At 39.0% G+C, this 22,307-nt stretch overlaps 1 protein-coding gene across 1 annotated transcript in view; it reads right to left on the reverse strand.

Annotated features, from left to right (window-relative positions):
• Positions 1-22,307, reverse strand: part of NSMCE2 (NSE2 SUMO ligase component of SMC5/6 complex) — a 168,400-nt gene that overhangs the window by 90,627 nt on the left and 55,466 nt on the right. Inside the window, exon 3 of the mRNA XM_075211721.1 lies at positions 14,853-14,959. Within this exon, the coding sequence (XP_075067822.1) occupies positions 14,853-14,959 (107 nt within the window). The remainder of the gene's footprint in view (positions 1-14,852; positions 14,960-22,307) is intronic.

Consider the following 22,307-nt stretch of genomic DNA (forward strand, 5'->3'; position numbering starts at 1 on the left):
AGATCATATTTACCATCAGTCCAGATAATCAACCGATTTGATTTTGAACTCATCATCATCATCATCAACCATCCAGAGTCACTTTCTGTCCAACATATGCTGTGATATCGATTGCCCGATTACCCAACGTTACTGCCGATAACGCAGCATGTGGCCAAGTCTTACCAGAAGTATTAACAGATATATATTTACTGTAAGACATTGAGGATACAGCTGAATAAACAGTCCTTCTCTTGCTTACACATTAGACCGTGCTGGCCGGAATACAAGCAGGACATAAGAGAAAGATAGTACACACCTAAAGAAGCAAATACAAGGTCAATTACTGCCAATACTAAAACAAATGAAAGAAATAGACACTATTTTGGAAATAGTTTTCCTTGAAGTGATCCATTTTATGGTGTGACTGAGCAGATATGACACAGTGAAGGGTATTTAATAGTCTGTTTCACACATGATGATAATACAGAACTAGCTGGTGAATAATGACAATTACACTATTCCCGTAACCAGCTGGCCTGTTACGAACCTCTAAAGAATGCAGATCTAGGCCTTATCCAGAAGCACTCTGTACTCCGCATTATAACCGTCAGTGATCGCAATTCATCTAACAAACTTCAAGAAGCCAAGTAAATAAACAGATTTGGGGACCATATGACAGTTTTACTGTAAAGGCAAATATGGTTAAAATTCACAAGTTATTTTGCTTTTATTTATTATTTTAATAGTGCTACTTCCCTTATTGCATGCTGTATGTCTCACTATGTGTTCTCCATCTATATGTATGACAAGTGCTCAGTACCACTTCCCTAGTTCTATATACTTGCTGTACGTCTCGGTATCGGTATAACTGCACAATACTACTTCCCTTGTTCTATATACTTGCTGTATGGCTCAGTATAAAAGCACAATACCACTTCTCTTGCCTGTTACAGAAGTGACTTATGATCACATTGTTGGGGGGAGGGAGGGGGGGGGTCTTGTCTAATATTGTTCTAGTAGACTGCTGTAGATTTACATGTCTTGCAGAATATGTTCCTGAAGAAACACATGTAAATGTTGACAATGATGCATACATTAAGGCACACCCATGCTTTTCTCAGCAGTGTATTGTATCACAGGAGAGCGCAGTATATAAATGGTGGTTTTGAAGTCCCCAGAAGATCCCACATGGGCTCTAAGCCTAAGTGTACCGTTCTCTAGTATGTCTGTTATAGGATGAACTCATTACCATATGATATAATGACATTTAACAGATAAGTTTGCATTGCACATTATAGTGCATTTATACTACATCAAACATATTTTGTACTCTATAGTGGGCCCTTGTATGAACCTGAACACACTAGACTGACACACATACAAACATGCGACATGTCATTAGTCATTACCACTGTGAACACACAAGCAATAAGCAATCAGTTTAGTCACAATCAGAGGATCCCAGTCATACATAGCTGTGTGTATTAGGACGACAGCCGCTCTGACAATATTAGAGATCTCTGTCAGCCCTGACACATTGTACTGCACTATTCTGTCTGTACATGAGATACTGGGAGTTACAGTAACCAATTACAGCTGGCGTTCCAATCATGCTGCATGTGACGGAGCTAGGATATACCCTACTAATAATCTAATTTCACCTCAGCTGTCTATAGAATGTTCAGCTGAACCATTAAATGATTTGTTTGTTTTCATTTATTTATTTTTAACTCTGAATGAATTTATTTTATTTATAAAATGTTTACTTCATAATAATGGTCATTTTAGGAAGTTGCTATATTGGTTCATTTGTCAGATACTCTACCTAGCAGTATGTATCCAACAGAACCTACAATGTAAGACATTTTGTTTCGCCAGAGGGTGAGCGCATTCGTGCGCACGTCTGCCCCCGCTTCTGTATTTCCTGCCCGGCGTCAAGAATCATTAAGTCCATCAGCGGGGACGGGAATGTACTTAGCAGAGCGCACAGATCGTGCACAGAACATCATGGAGGAGCGGGACTCTCCCCAAAGCAGTATTTACATCAATAGAATTTCATAGAGCCCCTCACTGCGCTATTCCTCACGTATGCATAGAGAACAGAGGCACTGAGATGCTGAAAGGCATGGTAGTTCGGGCAGCCGGGGCGAGTATCACATTTCTATTATATACAACAGAGAGTACATAATTTATTTATTTTTTTTACTTGTTGTTTGATTAAACCCTTTAAGAACAAAGACTTAAGTGATAAATAAGCCACCAAAGGCCAAGCATTCTAAGAAGTATTAAGTGGTATTAATATTGTTTTTATAGTAATAAACAGTTGTGAATCTCTCAAATCAAATACTTGGAATTAGTTAATGCCATAGAATAAAACCCAGGTACAGTAAACTGTGGGTGTATAGAGGTGTACAGAGTACAATGAAGACCTGAAACTGCACAGAGGCCAGAACCATCCAGTCTGATGAAGAACACAGAAATAAATGTTGTGACCAAACTAAAGTTACAGATCCCAATCATTGAACAAATGGACACTCACTGTTTTTCTAAAAGTTGCATTAATCAGGTATAAGATGTCATGAGAATAAAAGTGACTACAAAGGAGAAGAAAGAAAGACTGTGTGAGTAGACCTCGAACAGGTTGTTCTTTCCCTGCCCGCTTCATATCTGGAGACACACAGACACGTATTAGACGACAAATGATAATAAGGACCTCATGCCAGGAAGGACCCTACACAACCCTCATGTCATGCATTTATTAATATGGTATGGGCATGTGTATCTACGGAGTACAACATGTATTCTCAGCAATGCGTCTTCCCAAGCCACCTGGTCCCTATAACCAACTATTTTTGATGACATCCAATCAGTTTGTGTAACAGAACAAACAAAGAGATAAAGAGCAAGAGAATCGCAGAGCTCTCTTCATATCGGTAGTGGGATCTAGCTGTAAAAGGACAATATCATATACAAATATATTGATATCCCTTTATTTTCCAACCCTTTTCATTTACTATTAATAAGAACTTTTCACACCCCTGAGCAATGCTCCTACCCGGGACAGTAGGTCCTCAACCTTCATCCGATCAGAGAACGCAGGAACCACTCCAATAAAATTAAAGCATTAAGCATGGCCCCGTTATCTGAGAACAACCCCCTTCCCTGTTATATGTATGTACACCAAGTTACATAAGACTGTTTTGGTACCATTTGCCCTACTCCCCTTCCTATTTGTGTATCCATTTATCTCCGCCCAATCTTTCATCTCTCTGCTTTAATTGCACCATTGAAAAATCAATAGTTTTTAAAGAAGGAAAAACAAACCAAACACAACAATGTCCCCTTACCTTAGCGAAACGCAAATGGGATGTGACAGCCTCCGTGCCCTCAGCTCATAAAATAGTTTTCACTTAGCAACTTTAATGTGACTTTTTTTTTTAAATAAAATTTGTATTGTTTTAAATTTATAAATACATTTATAAACTTGTTATGCAACTATTTGAAAGCACAAAAAGATTTATAATGGTTATGTGCTATAACTAATTCATTTTTGATGTTCACAATGCATGTTTTTCCATTTTTGGATCAGCGCTCTTTACTTAAACTAAATTATGGATAGGTCATTGGTTTGTTAAAACAATATAAACTATTATAACATTAATCTGGAATAGAACATCAGTCTGGATTATTTATTAATGTTATATTAGTTTATATTGTTAGGGATGAACAAATCCCAGGAGCCAGGGAGCCAATGACCTCCTTGATAAAGACCATATGGTCGAAACGCGTTGGTAGGAGTATCTGTGGTGAAAGCAAGCTCCTACTAAAACGCATTGGAAACTAACATTTTTGTTACTCTCCAATGTGTCTTAGTAGGAGCTTGCTTTCACCACAGATACACCACAGACAGGCGGCCGCCCCAGAGCGCATGCGGCTGTGCCTCTGCATGTGTTTTGGGATGGCCGCTTGGCTCAGATCTCCCTGCGTATGGTTGCATAGCAACCAGAGGCCATGCTGCTGACCACCCGGACAACAGAAGACAGCATGCACGTCCTGTTGCCTAGCATGATGATGTCACCACCGCCGATTATTAGTGTCTGGCTGTTCCTGTATAAATAGGCCTCTAGCACCGGTGCCAGAGTATCAGGTTCCACCTCTACTCCAGTGTTTCCTGCGTATCTCCGTTTAATTCCTGGTTTCCTGACTTCTCTCTGCTTGATCCCTGGCTGCCTGTTTCTTGTGGATTCTGACCTTGGCTAGTTCCAGACGCTTCTTTTGAATTACGATTTGGTACATTCTCTGTCCGCTTGGTTCTGACCCGGATTGCCTGACCATTCTGCTTCTACTTCGCTGGCAGCAGTACTGAAGAAGCGCAACCTGCGAGTTCCTTGCAGTTAAATCCAAACTTCCTTGCGTGGGTTCCTGGTGAAGACCAGGGGGTAAATGTATGAACATGCGGGTTCTTCAACACCCGCGTGTTCAGCGATTAAATTTCAAGCGGCGCTGCATTGTAAAGGGAAGTTTCCCTTTACAATGCAGCGCCGCTTGAAATTTAATCGCCGAACACGCTGGTGTTGAAGAACCCGCATGTTCATACATTTAACCCCAGGGGTGCGTTAGATTCCGCACCTCCAGTTTTAGCAGTGCAAATACCAGCAGGTAGCATCTCGCCCCAGCGTAACACCCAGGAATTGTGATTTATACACTTATATTTAATTCACTTACATAAAGGCTAATTTGCCAGGATCTATTTCCTGTCTCTTTCTCTTCTCAGAGATATTTACAAAGGAAATAGTACACAACAGCAGGATACTACAGGGGCTGAAGACAAGGTGATTCTGGAAGTCCTGCAGCAAAGAAAAGCGATATATATAAACTCACATTCATCTTATTAAAACGAGTGCAACCACAAAAAGGAGGTCACTGGGCATAATTTATTTAATTGAAGGAACTTATGCTCTGAAAATCATTCCTATTATATAAACAGAACCCAGGTTGGGATGGAGAGAGTAGATATCTGATCTTCCAAGGAACTAATCTATGCTGTTACCTAGAAATCATCTGGTCCGCAGTTTATAATTGTACATCACGTAGGTGTCCAATATACTACAAACGGTTTCCACCCTGGGCTTATATGTTTTTTCTCACAATAAGGAAGCCTAATAGGTGGTGTGCATGTCCACAAGGGGTGTGATGTTATATTTGGACAATATTACTCTATGCTACCCTCTTTTTCTCTGCATTGTCCGATGTCTGAACTATTGGGAGGAACAGCCTAGGAAGAGGGTCTCCCATCTTTGATTAGACGACCTACTTAGACCTTACGGTACGCAGTATATTACATCCATCTATAAATATACAATTGATAATACACATTGAGGCGCCTGCCTGTCTTCTGTTGCAGTGTTTCCATTTCCGGACTAACCATCTGGCTACAGGTTATCGTGGCTGCCGCTCATACTTGATCTAACTATACATCTGGAACTTTCCTATTGGATACTACATTTTGATTTATACTGATAATTTTGTCATCACGTTGTGGTTATTAGCGCCATTGTATATCAATTTGTTGGATATATATATATATATATATATATATATATATATATATATATATTATATACACATATACACACACATATACATACATATATATATATATATATATATATACATACATACATATACACACACACACACACATATATATTCTGTTGACACTGGTCGATGGTTCTAGAAGTGTTACCACTGAACTATTTTATCTTTACAGCATCATATACATGTATGTCAGTTTTAAGGACGCTATGTAAATGAACTAGGACACTATCGAAAGTATTATTAGAACCCATATTACACTTTATTTTACAAGGGTTTCATCTGAGAAGTGTTACATGACATCTGGCATTAAGAGGACTGATTAAGATATTATCACTTTTTTTTTTTTGTTCATAAGAAGCCACATTACATTTTGGGTTATAGTACTAAGGGAGCGCCATTGCCATTTACTGCGTTTTGAATTGAGAAAGCTCCTGAATAATTACTGCCGATATCCAATGATGTTAACGGAACATCTTTCTTGACTCTATAAAAGTGCTTAGTGTCTCCTAGATATGACAGTCTGGCTGCTGAATTCTACTGGGTTTAGTCCACCGCTCTATTAATGTGTGACTAGATGCTTCTACTCAGCATTAAAAAAGTGTGAATTAGGAATAAGTCATTTATTATGCCGTGTTTTGCTGGAGTCTGGCTTTTCACCGTACCAATAACTATACTGACTCTACGCTGGCTTACAGCACATGGCAGTTACACATGCAGCTGTCACCGACATTTAGGCTAAGAAAGTTATTTGAAGATAAGTGACACAGATATAACTGGAAGACACACAGTGATTATCTCTCATTGCACACAGGGTGACACATGACACATAGGAATCTAAATAATGCCTCTAAGTTGTGTGAGAACTATTCATATTTCACAATAGTAAACAGCACCAGAAAGGGATCCTGTAAACAGAAATAAACAGCTACTGTCCTAGCCTTCCCTTACACACCCATACATGAAAGATCTATTTCTGTGAAGAACATCACAAATCACACACACATCAAACTAACCAGCCTGGGGTCACGTTAGCCGTACCCAACTCACAATCCTCTAACACTGGTCACACAAGCACTAATCCATACGCCCATCAGCTGACAAACAAATTACTCTCCTTTACAAGGCTTCCCGTCATGTAACTATGTACGGACACCTCTCCATGCATTGGATAGACAGCTGGCTGGAATTGTTTTGATCTCGAGACAGATCCACGGACGTCGCTGCCTTGTGAAACATTTTATAGCACGCTGATAATAGTGCAGCGGATAATAGTGCAGCTGATAATAGTGCAGCGGATAAAACCACAAATCATAGAAAAGTAGGAGTACGTCTAAACACAAGGCTGACCTGAACCTCATCAGTTTAAATGCAAAATAAGAGTTCAAATATCACCATCAAATACAGGTAATATACAATGTCTCAACTTTTTAAAAAAAGATCAGATTTATTAGGCAACTGGAAACGCACCCTAAGGGCCCGATTCATGGCTGAACGCAACCTGCACATAAGTAGTGTGTTTAAAAAAAGCATATGTGTAAATTGTGTATATACATACATATATATTAATCACATTTTTTAATACTAGGTACATAAATAATTTAATGCTTACTGTACATACAATGCATATTTATAGTCTCTTAGTTGCATACACGTGTTCTATGATAGCTACTGGCACACATACGTGTAGTTTTTAATACAAAGACTATGCCGTGCCAGTCATCACTATCAGTCAGCCTGTAAACCTGCCCTGTAGCTGGTGCGAGTATCACGGCTGCAAACAAAGTACTTATGGCAAACACAGGACTTGACTCGGCAGTATCTGCATTAGAACGCCCCTACTGTACATTGCCCACAATAGCCTTCCCATTCAATGCCCCGTTCCGCCTCTCAAATCGTAGACAGTCGTAAGTGTCACTTGTGTGTGGACATGAAATGCAAGTAATTGTGTTAATGGCATAATATCCATTGCAGGGAACGCACAGAGTCATTTCACAAGAGATACACTACACAAACAGATGTATGTCCGTACATGAATCAGTGCGCGTCTGGGTGGGTATGATGTGATAGTGGGTGTTGTGGACGGCCCTGTCCCCACCAAAGAACTCTATGGGATGAAGCAGCGGGTTATTAAAAGCAATAACCAGACGAGATCTTACAACTGAAAATATTAAATACAAACTGTGCAATCACCTTTGTTATAGCAACGGAAATACTTTTGTTGGTTTTTTTTTAAATGTATTTTGTGTTCAAAAATGCAAATAGAAGAAGGTCCAGAAAAGGGTGGAGATAATTTATATTTCTTTACAATCACTGAAATGTATGTAAACGTTGCATATTAGTCATCCTATGACTCATGGATTCAAAGTTTGCAGAGGGTTCATGTGACTAGAAACCCTATAGTTTCAATTGAGCATAAGCCAGTGACATGCGCTGACCAAACATGATACAACTGCAGCTGTAGCTCACAGTAACCAGATTACCATTAAGGTTAAGAAAAGAACGAGAAAACTTTTCTCCTATTAATTAACAGTATTGCAATGCTTTTATTACTCCAGGCACAGCAGTACAAAGTAGTACAAGTCATAGACAGTATTTGCATAGCATATGGGTGACAAATACTATACCAGCCAGTGATCTCTCCAGAACATTTTGCCAGCCGGGTGCAGGCAGTGTAATACTTTGCAATAATAATGAAAAATGTTGGAGGTTGTTGCCCACACCTGCCAGGACTGGTCAGACTGGTGGTCAGTGGTCTAACACACACTGCTGGCTGTAGTGCTCACATAGCACCGGTTCTAATAGGCGAAACAATGGTTTATTCTATTATAATAGGACTCTTGGGTTCCAAGAGCCTGGTGACAAGTAAAACCAGCTGGGTGGAGCACCCAGGAAGTACGTGCTGGGGAGAACACTGTGCCCAGTATGACTATAAACAAGACATCCTTTTTAGTCCTCTGGACTTATAGCTCCTCCAAATTCGTTACGTTACGCAGAATAGCAGAATGAACCCACGGGCGACCAAAGCTTTCATACATCAAATTTGCAAGAAAACAAGAGTTACAGAAGTTCTACGAGGTAATATCAAAGAATCTGATATAAACTAATATAGGACCTTTAAGTTCATATGGGGAGAAATAATCTATATAAAAGAATTCTTTAGTGACATTTCCAAATGCAAACACCGAAGTCAACACACCGGGACATTTAAGTTATTCAGACATACTGCACTAACAATGAGGGAGAACTGTAACAGGAAAAAATGGCAAACAATAAAAAAAATATGAGCTTACAATCTAAAGCAATGGTGTCCAAACTCTGTCCTCAAGGGCTACCAACAGGTCATGTTTTCTGGATTTCTGTCTGTAGAAAACAGGTGGGATAATTACTGACCCAGTCAAATAGATTAATTTATCTGTGCTTGAGTAAATAATCCTGAAAACATGAACTGTTGGTAGCTCTTGAGAACTGAGTTTAGACACCTCTGCTCTATAGGGTAAGAGAAATGTGAGATACAAAGTGTTTGGGAGTTCAGTGAAGACTACATGTGAAGAATGTGAAAATAGTCAGTTCATTGAAAAGAAAAGCTGGGACAGAGGTTTTATTGGGACTATTATTGCGTATTCTATATGTAGCTTATCCAATAGTATAAAATAAATGTTATGGTTTTCTGCAGTGTATTTGGAATTACCGTGTTGCACAACAGTAAGGCTGGGAACACACTACAGGTTTTTCACCAGACTATCATGACAACCACACAATAAATGACAGTTGGATCAGATATTGCATTAGCGTGTACGCTCCCACGATCAGGTTTTATCGTACCAAAGCACATAGTATCATTGATTTGATTTTATAGCAGGGATAAAAATATCTAGAAACGATGGAACGAGGTCAGGCAAAATCTGCAGTGTGTACGCACTCACAACCAGCAGTGTAGGCAGATCTCCATAGAGTTTACAGAGTCACCATCTTTTTCAGCTGATGGTTATAACAGATGAAGGGCACAGATCTAAAGGTAAATCATGTAAAACGTGTATAGTGTGTACACATGAATCAGCTGCTGATCGGGACTTTTAGTCATTGGTAAAATCGTTAACGATATGGGCAGCACAGTGGCTTAGTGGTTAGCACTTCTGCCTCTCAGCACTGGGGTCACGAGTTCAATTCCCGACCATGGCCTTATCTGTGAGGAGTTTGTATGTTCTCTTCGTGTTTGCGTGGGTTTCCTCCGGTGCTCCGGTTTCCTCCCACACTCCAAAAACATACTGGTAGGTTAATTGGCTGATATCAAATTGACCCTAGTCTGTGTGTCTGTGTATGTTAGGGAATTTAGACTGTAAGCTCCAATGGGGCAGGGACTGATGTGAGCGAGTTCTCTGTACAGCGCTGCGGAATTAGTGGCGCTATATAAATAAATGGTGATGATGATGATATCACATCGGGAGAACATTTTCGCTATGTGTATCCAGCCTAAGGTTTCTCCTGTTGATATCTCTTCATCCATCGGACGAATAAACCACTATATCATTTAACAAGTGGTAATAAAGCCATATTAGGCCGTCATGAGAAGTATAATTCATAAAGCAGGTAAGGCTTCACCTTTAACACACAGATCAGTTTTAAGCATCAAGTCCCAAAACGACCGTGAACTGTAGAGTGCACAGATTTCAGTTATGAGGAAAGACTGGTCGAGCTTGATATATCTATCTATATATCTCGGACACTGAAAATTCTGTTTAGAGATGAAACCTTCAGCTCGGGAAAGTGTTCTTTACTGTAAGGGCTGTGAAACTGAAATGCACTGCAAAGACATTTAAGACAGGATTGAACATTTACATACAAAATATTGTACGTTGAGCCAGGAAATTGTCCGATTGTCAGTATAGGGTTGAGGATTTTTTTCACCTTTTAAGGCAAATTAGACAATGCTTTATAAGACTTTGTTTCTCAAAAACCAAAATGATCCAGAGAAAGGCAAAAACAAAGGTTGAACTAGATGGACAGTTGTCTCCTTTCCAAACTATGTTTGCAGTACAATGTACAATGACAATATATGGAAATTAAGGAAGACTAATCTGCAGAGGTAACTACAGTTCATATATATTGTAACATAAAGCTATAAAATTGTGTCTAGTGCAAAGCTGTATTAACAGAGGAGATGACCAAATCATCTGTAAAACTGTTTAAAAATAATTATAAATTATACACAAGTTTAATGATCAAGTTAAAACATTCACCTGCAGTAAAAGGTAATTGTCCTCCCCCTGTAGTCTTACAGCTATGAGAGACTAAGGGGTATATTTACTAAACTGCAGGTTTGGAAAAGTGGAGATGTTGCCTATAGCAACCGATCAGATTCTAGCTGTCATTTTGTAGCATGCACTAAATAAATGACAGCTAGAATCTGATTGGTTGCTATAGGCAACATCTCCACTTTTCCAAACCCGCAGTTTACTAAATCTAGCCCTAAGAGTCTTATTGTACGCATAGCAAGGAGGAATATACACAGATCCACTATTAATAAATCTGAAACAGAGACTCCTATAATGAGACATTTCTGCAGCGGTCACCATAGCTTTAATGACCTGAGGGTCACCAAGATAACGGCAGAATATATAGAGAGAGGAAGGAATGGAAACTGAAGTTCATGCGGAAATTTGAAACCCTGTTCTTGGTCCTGAACACACACACACAGTAGTTTCTGACATACTATAAATTTAATGAAACGGTGCTGTCATCGATGTTATGTTTAGTGGGGATCAGATCTCCAAACCAAATCTAGAAGGCTGACTAACATTTCATAAGGCCCAACCATCACCCAAAAATCCTCCCTTCACACCCAGGTGGAAACTGAAGCAGGAACTTGTGAACCAGCTGGCGTGTTAATCTTCTAACATATCTACTGATCAGTATCTGTGCATGAATATTTGCATCACACGTGTGTCAAAAAGACAACATCCCTGTTTTATGCGTGTGTGAACACATATGGGACATTTCTGATTCTACATTATATCAGGGCAGACGTGGTGAACTAATTAGGGTCAATCCATATGAATTGGTCCAGCCCTGGTTGCTTGACTTTTTAAAAATAACTAAAATAAAATATTGTGTGTGTGTGATGGCCCCTGTAAGTTAGTAGTTAGAACCCACCATTACTTTTCTTTTATTTACCTCCATATGAAGATGGCGGACATTTTTGTATCATGACGTATGTCATTTTTCGCCATTGCTGATGTTTGGGGTAACTGCAATATCTCAGCTCAGAAAAGTCATAGAACGCTGGGAAAAACTATTTCCCCACCTTTCTTCCTTATGACTGAAATTTAAGCCCAAAGATAATTGTCAGATTTAAAAAAAAAAAAAAGTCCACCTTTTGGATTTAATTTCAGTGGTAAGGAATAAAATTTCAGAGCTGTAAATTTTTTAGGGAATAGCTACAACTTGCAATTCAAATCTATAGAGGACATTACTTTAACTATACTTTTTCCAACTTTTAACACTTAACATGAAATAATGGTAGGAGAAAGAAACTACACATTACGTGGAAGAATGAGATTTATTATCCTCAATAAAAGGATACTGACTCTAGAAGAATAAATAATTGTTCATGTAACTCACAAGTGTTTCATATTTCGGATACCAGCATCTGTGAACTATCATCCCTGTAGATCTGAGATAGCAACATACTGCTCTCTGTGGGATATATAGTTGGTTTATGAATAAAGGATTATTAGGATTCAGATCCCACTGGACCCAGGGAATATCATATCTGCCTGGTGAATAATACACCTGTAGAATGTGTTTCTGCCTGGTCATGGCTTCTACAATGGTCTCCGTTATATATAACGGATGGAGCGGTCAGTTCTGTAAACATATCAAGACTGCTATAGGAAAGCAGGAATTCTACAGCCCATCAGGGTGATTTCTATACTGGGTATTTATCATCAATATCACCGGAAAAACATTTATTAGTTCTCTCCTGCTGGGACGACAGCTTTACTTCTGATAACGTGGTGTGTAACTCTCACAACCGATACATAGCAATGCAAGAAAGCACAAGTACATTGGTAAAATAGCCATACACTTGAACCTTTGCTCAATTCTGAAGGTTCCTGGTACTGACAATTCTTCGAGGACACTGCTCAACACATCCGCAATGATCGCTGTCCATTGGAGGATATCAGGTAAGACTAGGAATGACAGCTGCAAACTCTGGATGGATTGATAGATTATATATATATATATATATATATATATATATATATATATATATATATATATATATATATATATATATATATATATATATATATATAATCTATCTCCAGATTGTGTAAGTAGGGCCATCTTACCTCTGTCTGTACGCACTACCCAGTATTGTTTATTATTGTTAGTTCCCAATTTTAAAGCCCCACGGAATTTGCGGGCCCTACAAATAAGCATTGCATAGGCGATTGTATTGTGTTTCCAAAGCACAAAGTAATTTATTTTAGCAGATGCAAAGTTTAACAATTCAATACAATATTATTATATAATACAGTACAGTCAATACCAAAAGATACATACATACCGCTGCGCTTGCATGCGCTTTGCTGCGCTCCCACGGGTACCGGTGGACAGTAGTTCACCCTTGAATACTGTGGTCAGCGTAGACTAGCGCTAGTGGGAACGCAGCTATGATATATATACATTCAGTGTTACAGAGTGAACAATGCAGATGACGTGGCTTGCTTCTATAGGTCCAGACTTCGGGTGGGTCCAGGGTAAACAGGTCATAGGCTAGTTCAAACTAAAGAATCCAAAAGTGGGGGTCATCCCTCCAGGGGATGTGCTCCTTTGTTCCCGCCACGACTCCAGTTACAACTAGTCTATTAGCATTTTATAGTCAGCATCATATTAAAGGATTATTCCCCAACATCAATAACTAGAGTATGCAATGTGCGATCTCTTCGCCAAATGCACCGGACAGCTGCTGATGTAAAGGGGATTAATATGATACCAGACATGACACATTTCCTTTAACCTGAACCTTAAATAACACTGAGGTGTACATATAATCATAATATATAAACTAATAATAAACTAAATGTAATCTGCTCATAAATCACTATGAATAGATTCAATATGAATATGAATTACATAAATAACTAAATGTTGTAATGAGAGTGTGTACGTGCGTATTTTACCGTGCGATCGCAGTATGCCACGTGTAGCGTGGCATACTGAGTGCAATCGACCAATAAAACAATATTAACCAATATACTTTCGTTCATCCAATTATACGACTTCGACACTATATTCTGTAACAAACGACTACCTGCAGACATCTCATTATGGGAGGGATCCCGCTTACAAGTGGTGGAGTGTTTAATAAATACATGGATGTGAAAAGCCCCTGGTGTACTTGAAAGAACTAGTGCAGTGCATGGTGCTCAAACTACATTCCTAGGTTTGGTCCTTGGTATACATGCCAATAAATTTGAAAATTTATGAACTGTCCAATGAAAGACCTTTAGGGGCATATTCAATTTGGTAACGCGCGCTACCGCTGAGCACTACTGCCGGTAATACGGTACCACAATAACGCGGATTTTCCTACACAACCCTATGGGGTGTGCACAAAAATCCACGTTATTGCGGTACTGTGAATTGACTTCGCGGCCCGTTCTGGCCCGTTCCCGCGGACCGGGAACCTGATTGAATATGTCCCTTAGATTGTGTTTGGACACTTGAGCTTATATGCCAGCTAGGTTTTAAATCCAGCTCAGCCCTGGTCATGGAATTTCGTTTCCCTGGTTAACAGGTATTGATGAAGAGGGTTCTGCATATTCATAATAAAGAAATATTTTTTATTTTCATTTCAAAGGTTAGGGTTAACAATATCCCTAATCTTTTGTGTTAGTGACTAACACTGTATGTTAATATTATCCTCCTGTCACATAGTAAAATTTGACCCAAGTGTAACCATCCTGCAGCCTAATGTGTCCTTACCTTATACAAATTACCATTTGTATAGGATTAATGCCACCAATTCTGACTTTTGCTCCACGTAATACCACATTTTTAAATGAATTGCATTCACCACGTTGTATGAGATGTCCTCATTACAGTCTGTGGTTAGTCCAGGACACGCTACACCAACTCTACACACAAAAGACATCGTACCTCCTAAAGCGACAAACAGGAATCCGACAAAAGGCACCAAACCTTGTGTCACATTCATAAATAATGTTTAATAGAGGACAAGCCGTGACTTGTTTCCTCATTATTACCTTAAGTACGGTCTCCTCAACTGCAACTATATACTGGTTTAGATCTCTGTTCAATGCAGTGTATTCCAACATGACGGATTCCATGTTGTTCACATGTTCCGTGTCACCTATGGGGAGACAGAGATATTCTCTCAGTCAGGTGAAAACAATGTGCAGTATATCAGTTTAACAAACATACAGTAATGATGATTTTCATATACCCAAAGCTATTATCACAATTTACAATTAAAATAATGGTAGGAGAAAGAAACAGGTCCCACTGAGTAATTATTGTTTTACCAACATAGATACAGCGAAGATATAGAGCCATAAATCTGTCCTTAGGACAGCTGATCATTACAAGGAAAAGTTCACCTTTGTTTTTATTGACCTCCAAAATTTGCTACAATTTGACACCTTCACTATAATAAATCCAAGTGCCATAATAAAATACACAATATGCTCAAATCATAGATTAAAGAACATAATTTTACCTTGCTGCAGTTTATGCCATTATCATTTATTTATATAGTGCCGTACAGAGATATGTAGTCGATCACATTTGTCCCTGCCACATGAGCTTACATTCTAAATTCCCTACCACACATACGGGTAGGTTAATTGGATGCTGACTACAATGGACCCTAGTCTGTTTTTGGAGTGTGGGAGAAAACCAGAACACCCGGAGGAAACCTACGCAAACACGGGGAGAACATGCAAACTGCCCATAGATAGAGCCCTGTAAATAACATTTACATTAAACTGAGTGAACGCATCACTCACTATACAGGGTAAACATACAGGTCAACCATTAACACCCACCACAAAAGTATACCTGACTAACTTTCCACATACGGAACTGTTTAGAAAGTATAATTTATGTACTTTACAAATTCTATTTAAAACTTTAACTTTGCACAGGGGACTTTTGTCAGTGTTCAAACAAAAGCACACACCATGCATGCTTGCTTGACTGAGGGCCTGCAATAAATTGTGGACTCCAACAAAACAGTGTCCCTAGTGGCCAAATAATAGATAATTGTACAACACTTGATTGAATTTATTGCCCAATAACTTTTTCTCAGCCTCACTGCATGCAGAAGATGAGACTTTACAGATTATGGATTCTTTTCAGACTAACATTAAAGTAGTAAACAACTGGTCCTATAGTCCTTAGTGGCTGTCCAGCTGCTGTAGAACTAGAAGTTCCAGCAAAGCCCAAAAGCTGGCTGGGCATGCTTCAACTTGTAGCTCTCCAACAGACATCGAACAGGTAGCCTGCCCTTGCAGCATTATGTTTCCATACAGTATATATAGTTCCCCAAGGTATTTGAAGGGACATCAACATCCCTAAATATTTAAGAATCTGGGACAGTCCCCATCAGTGTCTCTCAGCATCCTGTCGCTATTATTATTACAGACATTACATTAATATCATTGCCACTAGTGTTTCCTGTAAATGACCCTACTTTCTGTATTTCTGAATGAAAGCAATCTCTCCATACCAGCATTGAAAATGTAGGTGTTTTCCAAGTTCCTTAAAAGGCTGCACGTTTTGCAACGCAAGTGATTTTCTTTATTGGGCAACAATATGATTATCTGGCTCACATTAATACTTCCTGTATTTGTTTTGTTCTTTTCTTGCTTTTTTGGGGTAATCGTGTTTATAGTATGACTCACTAGCTAGAATAATACAAATAATACCGTAATAAGCAAAAAGTTGTTGGAGAACTGTGAGTCATGAATTGTTGTTTGTCATGGATAAAGTTAACACAAGGATTATTGTAAACGGACGTTAAAGGTGGACTGAAAATATTGGAGAATAAAGGTTCATTATCAAAAATGCCGATGCGCAGAGCAAACTCCGGTACTTCCTCTTTGGTGACCTTTGGTCTATTTCTGCGGGACTGAGCCTGTTTCCACACTAAACTTGTGGATTAAAATGGCAACATGGAGGTGACTGCAAACGTGTACAATTATGCTCCTTTTCATGGAACAATTTGGGCAGATTAGGGCATTCTGAACGTGCCTCTGATTACATCTAATTGGAAAAAAAAAATTGCATTCCATATTGCAGCACCAGTTAGTTAAATGAGCTTGAAAAGATGGAGACTGCACTTGTATGGGTTGTTCTAGGTTTTCACAGTTGTACGTACAGCCTCTAAAAAATGTACGTATCTTCAAGAGTGCCGGAGGTTAGGGACCAGCCATTACTTTTAACGGGACTCTAACACCTAAAATATTAATAATATTAATAATAATAATAATAATAATAATAATGCACACATGGGAATTATACAGTGGATATCAATTTGTGTGCAAAATCCTTGTTTTTCATGAAATACATCTATTTCAAATTTTGCAAAAAAAAAGGACAGGTATTCTATATTGTGAAATAGATTGCCACACACTATACTTTGGGATGTAAGCTCTCATGAGCAGGGCCCTCCTTCCTTGTGTGCTCCTTCTACTGTTCCTTCACCCTCTGTACCTCTCGGCGTGCTTTGCTAGCCGTTTTCCCTGTCTTCTTAAGCTTTGGCCTTCTTCTCATTGATTTCTACCATCCCTTTCACTATCTGTCCCAGATATAATCTGATTTGCTTTACTCTGTCACCTGTGTTTGTATACATTTTTGTATCATGTTGTGTCTGGGTTCTGTTTTCTGTATATGTAATGTACAGCGCTGCGGACCCTTTGTGGCGCCTTATAAAAGTCAAAGATGATAATAATAATAATAATAATAATAATAATAATAAGTGTAGAACTGCCCACAGCCAAAGATGGGCATTCTAAGATTAAGAGGATGTAATTCTCTGTTATAAGGGGCATAATTCTCCATCTGTCATTAGTCTTTCCAGGGCTGGCCAATCCCAGAGGTCTTTAGAGAAGCCTCAGGCTGATTACGTTTAGGGGAAAAAATGCATATTTGAAAGTCAAGTCTTAGATATAATAAAAGTAACTCATACTCTCAGGAAAGGTTAAACTGATAGCAAAATGCTGAAATAAATAAAACAAAAATAGCACCTTGGAATGCACATATTGCAGAGTCTCATCAAAAATAGTTAAAGAGGAGGAATGATAAAGTTTCTCTGTCACCACTATCACAGCATGGGATATCCGGCAAAGCTTTCTTTCCATGGAAGTGCAATGTGTCGTGTGTAATCAGTATTTATACGCATAATCAATATGCTATCTAAGAAGTATAAGGAACAATGCTTTTTATTGGTCAAATAATATTAAAAACATTCTATGTAATTTATCAATATAACAATCCTCTGAAGAGCTTTCAAACAGTTTTGCTAATGTATCACTGTGTTTATGAGATTCATCATGTCATCTCAAACAAAAGGAATTTCTTTTGTGCAAAAGTGAAGAGCTTAGTAGTTATTATATCAGATTATTGTTACACACACACACACACACACACACACACACACAAACAGAAAAAATCATCAATACAGAAAAGAAAATTAAATTACTGCAATTACTGCTGTGGTTTACAAACCACAGCAGTACATGACATGATCACAAACTGTTTCTTCCTATGTCTGCAGAACAAAGACACAACATAGATTGTGAGTGCCGATAACAGGTTTTTTAAAGGAAATGCCTAAGTAAATCTATATATTTTGGCATTTTCATATTTTATTTTCATACGTCATGGAATGAAAATGGCTTTATTTGGGCATTCTTACCACTGATCAACACAAAATACTCCAATGATAAAAAGCAAAAATACAAAACAAAAGATTTTTTAAAATGTATTACAGATATTGAAAAAAAACCAGAAAATAATTGGTTACATAAGCTTTCAGCCCTTTGCTACAATACACTTGAATAAACCTTAAAGCAATCAGTTGTCTGGAAGTGTTTGAATTGAAAATAAATACACCTATCAATGAGAGGTTCAACCAATGCTTAGTCAATACCAACAGGCGCTTCACCATGAAGGTCAAAGAACATACAAAGCAAGTCTGATGAAAGGTTATTGAAAAGCGCCAATATACGGAAGCAGATTTAACATACTTAATGTTACCAGGAGCACGGTCAAGTCCATCATTAATAAACTGAAAGACCCAACTGTGAATTGGTTTAGAACAGATTATCTTCCAAAACTGAGCAAAGAAGGGGTTCTGTTAGGGAGGCCACCAAAAGACCTATGTTGACTCTAGTAGAGTTGGCAGAGGAGACAGGACAACAATAGTCCGAGCACTTCACAAAATCTTGTTTCATGGAAGAGTGGTAAAAGAAAAAACATTGTTGGAAATTAACTCGCTTGAAACGTCATCCATGGAAAATAATGCAATATTCAGATAGGAATTACCACCCTGGCATACATAGACATGATAAAGTAACAAACCTGCAGCAATATTTGCAATCAACCCCCCCACATACACATTTTACATACTGATGAACTTCCTGGGTAATGGGTCCCTCCACACCTGTGGGTTGTGCGGAAGGTTGATGGTAGAGGCCTAAGTAGACTCATAGTTGTAATTGCAGATAAAAGGTACAGAGAGGGTAATAATTATGTAAAGAATTAAACATTTTTTATTTTTTGTTACATTTTGTGTTGGTCAATGAAAAAAATTCCCAAATAAATCAATTTAGATTAAAGTAGGAAAAAAAAAATGTGAAGAATGTAAGAAAAACAAATTTTGTCCTGGGTTAGCTCTGTGTCCGAGTGGCCAGATGCCACCTCAGTGACAATTCAACTGATGGAGGGGGAAGGACTCTGCCTGTCATAAATGCACTTAGCGTAGAAACCGCCACCCCCCCCCCCCCTTCCCTATATTGATATTTGCTTATAAATAGATGTAGTAAAATACAACTATATGCAGCTCAGTTACTTTCATTTCACGAGCACATGAAAAATGTATGACACAGAATGGTCTGACCATGAATTCAACGTTCACTTTTTCTCCTATAATACTGCTCTGTATGGCCCAATTTCTGGTTTAAATTAATCATGTGAGGGAACAGTGGTAGGGATCTGTACTACAAGTGCCACATTGTTGTTTACTTGCAGCTGCTGGAGTTTGTATGTTCTCTCCGTGTTTATGTAGGTTTCCATTGGGTGCTCCTGTTTCCGCCCACGTTCAAAAAACATACTGATAGGTTAACAGATGATGAATGAAAGGGACTCTAAATCCCTAAAGGGAATATAGACCTTGGGGAGATTGGGACGGATGTAAATGATTCGATAGTCTTTGTACAGTGCTGCGTATTATGGCTATGCAATAGAATGCAATATAAACAATAATAACAACTCCTCATGTTTGCGTGGGTTTCCTCCGGGTGCTCCGGTTTCCTCCCACAATCCAAAAAACATATTGGTAGGTTAATTGGCAGCTATTAAAATTTACCTTAGTCTCTCTGTCTGTGTGTGTATATTAGGGAATTTAGACTGTAAGCTCCAATGGGGCAGGGACTGATGTGAGTTAGTTCTCTCTACAGTATTGCAAAATCAGTGGCGCTATATAAATAAATGGTGATGATGATAATACTACTTCGCCCACCATCTCAACTACTGCTCCACCACAAATGTTCTCCAGGCCCCAGGCCGCGCAGCCAACCAAAAGCTACTTTTGTGCTGCACCCCTTGCAGATTGCATTGTGCTTCCTTAATTATATTGGTCTGTGTCTTCCAGCTGCCTCCATTCCCCTCCTCACATCATGTCACTGCCCCTGCCCCTGTCACATGCAGCCGTGTCCTCACTAACACATCACTCATCGCCTGATATACTCTGTGCTGTTGGGGACCCTGCTCCTTCCACTATATAACTCTCAGTCTGTGGCTTCCTGCTGCCTCCATTCCCCTCCTCACATGCAGCCGTGTCCTCACTAACACATCACTCATCTCCTGATATACTCTTTGCTGTTGGGAGACCCTGCTCCTTCCACTATATAACTCTCAGTCTGTGGCATCCTGCTGCACTCTCAACATTGATCTAAAAGCTGTTCTATCTGCAGCCATTTCAAAACTCAGGACTTTCTCGATGAACAGGAACTGAAGACAATAAGGTGCTTAGACTGGAATGCACCTGAAAAGCCTATTAGTTAGAGGTGAACATATTTCCTTTTCACTCCCCATGAACAAACACAAACAGGTCTTATATCACCTCTGAACACAAACTACAAGTCATTAACTAATCACGATGACACATCTACAAACAGTGATCACACAGGTAAAAACTACTTTTCTTGATATACCTGCACAAACTGTCAGACACAGCATGGGGTGGTGACAATACTGGCAGTCACAGAAAGGTCAATGAAAGGAGAATTAAATACAATGAGCCTGATGTACAAGCTGGATGTACACCTACTTGTGCAGGGCAAATTATGACAGTTAGCACTGTGCATGCCCACAAAAAGAGAGCAAAATATATACACAAATTCAAAGTTGCGCACCTCTGACACTTGCGACTCCTCATGACTGGAGAAGTGGAACAGGGAAGGGGCGAGAAAACTACTGTATAAAAATAACGGTATTTATGCGCAGTATTACCGTAATAACGGTAATAGCCCACGCGCCGCGAGATTTTTGGCTATAATGCCAAGAATTGAATATGCCCCTTAAAGTTGATGTGTTTTTTGCAATCAAAACAAATGTTAAATTTTACTTGTGACCTGGGTATGTGTATGGCTAACTTTGTATAGCATTGTCATAACAAGCCTCACTTGAGAATGCAGGACATGAGGGTGAGAAGGGGTTTAAATCGCAACAAAACCACCTGGTCTGTCTAAAATTAATAAAATGTTTCCAAAATTACATACCACACTCACGCATAGCACAGTGGATCAGTGGTTAGCACTTCTGCCTCACAGCACCGAGGTCATGAGTTCCATTCCAGACCATGGCCTTATCTGTGTGGAGTTTGTATGTTCTCCCCGTGTCTTTACTCCAGTTTCCTCCCACACTCCAAAAACATACTGGTAGGTTAATTGACTCCTATCAAATTGGCATTGGCGTGTGTGTGTGTGTGTGTGTGTGTGTGTGTGTGTGTGTGTGTGTGTGTGTGTGTGTGTGTGTGTGTGTGTGTGTCCTATCAAATTGGCGTGTGTGTGTGTGTGTGAATGTAGACTGTGAGCTCCAATGGGGCAGGGACTGATGTGAGTGAACTCTTTGTACAGCGCTGCGGAATTAGTGGCGCTATATAAATAAATGATGATGATGATGATGGCTAACCAGTTTTACCGCCTCTAAGATTTAGCTCCAAAACAGACACTGAGGAAATCTTCAGTTACTACCTCACTTATTTCAAAACACAATTTCAACCTTATTTAATCAGTTGTTGCAAACACAACGGTTATCTGCCTTAAATGTAGCATTATAACAAGCCTATCTGAGCACAAAGACAGAACATTATTAAATGAAGTTTAACATGATAAACAAAAAGTCACAATGCTCTTTGGATAAAATAAAAAAAAAAGTATAACAAATTGGTATACAGAAACAAAGTCAAAATAGTT

This window comes from Mixophyes fleayi, chromosome 5 (genome assembly GCF_038048845.1).
Source record: "Mixophyes fleayi isolate aMixFle1 chromosome 5, aMixFle1.hap1, whole genome shotgun sequence".
Taxonomy (NCBI): Eukaryota; Metazoa; Chordata; class Amphibia; order Anura; family Limnodynastidae; genus Mixophyes; species Mixophyes fleayi.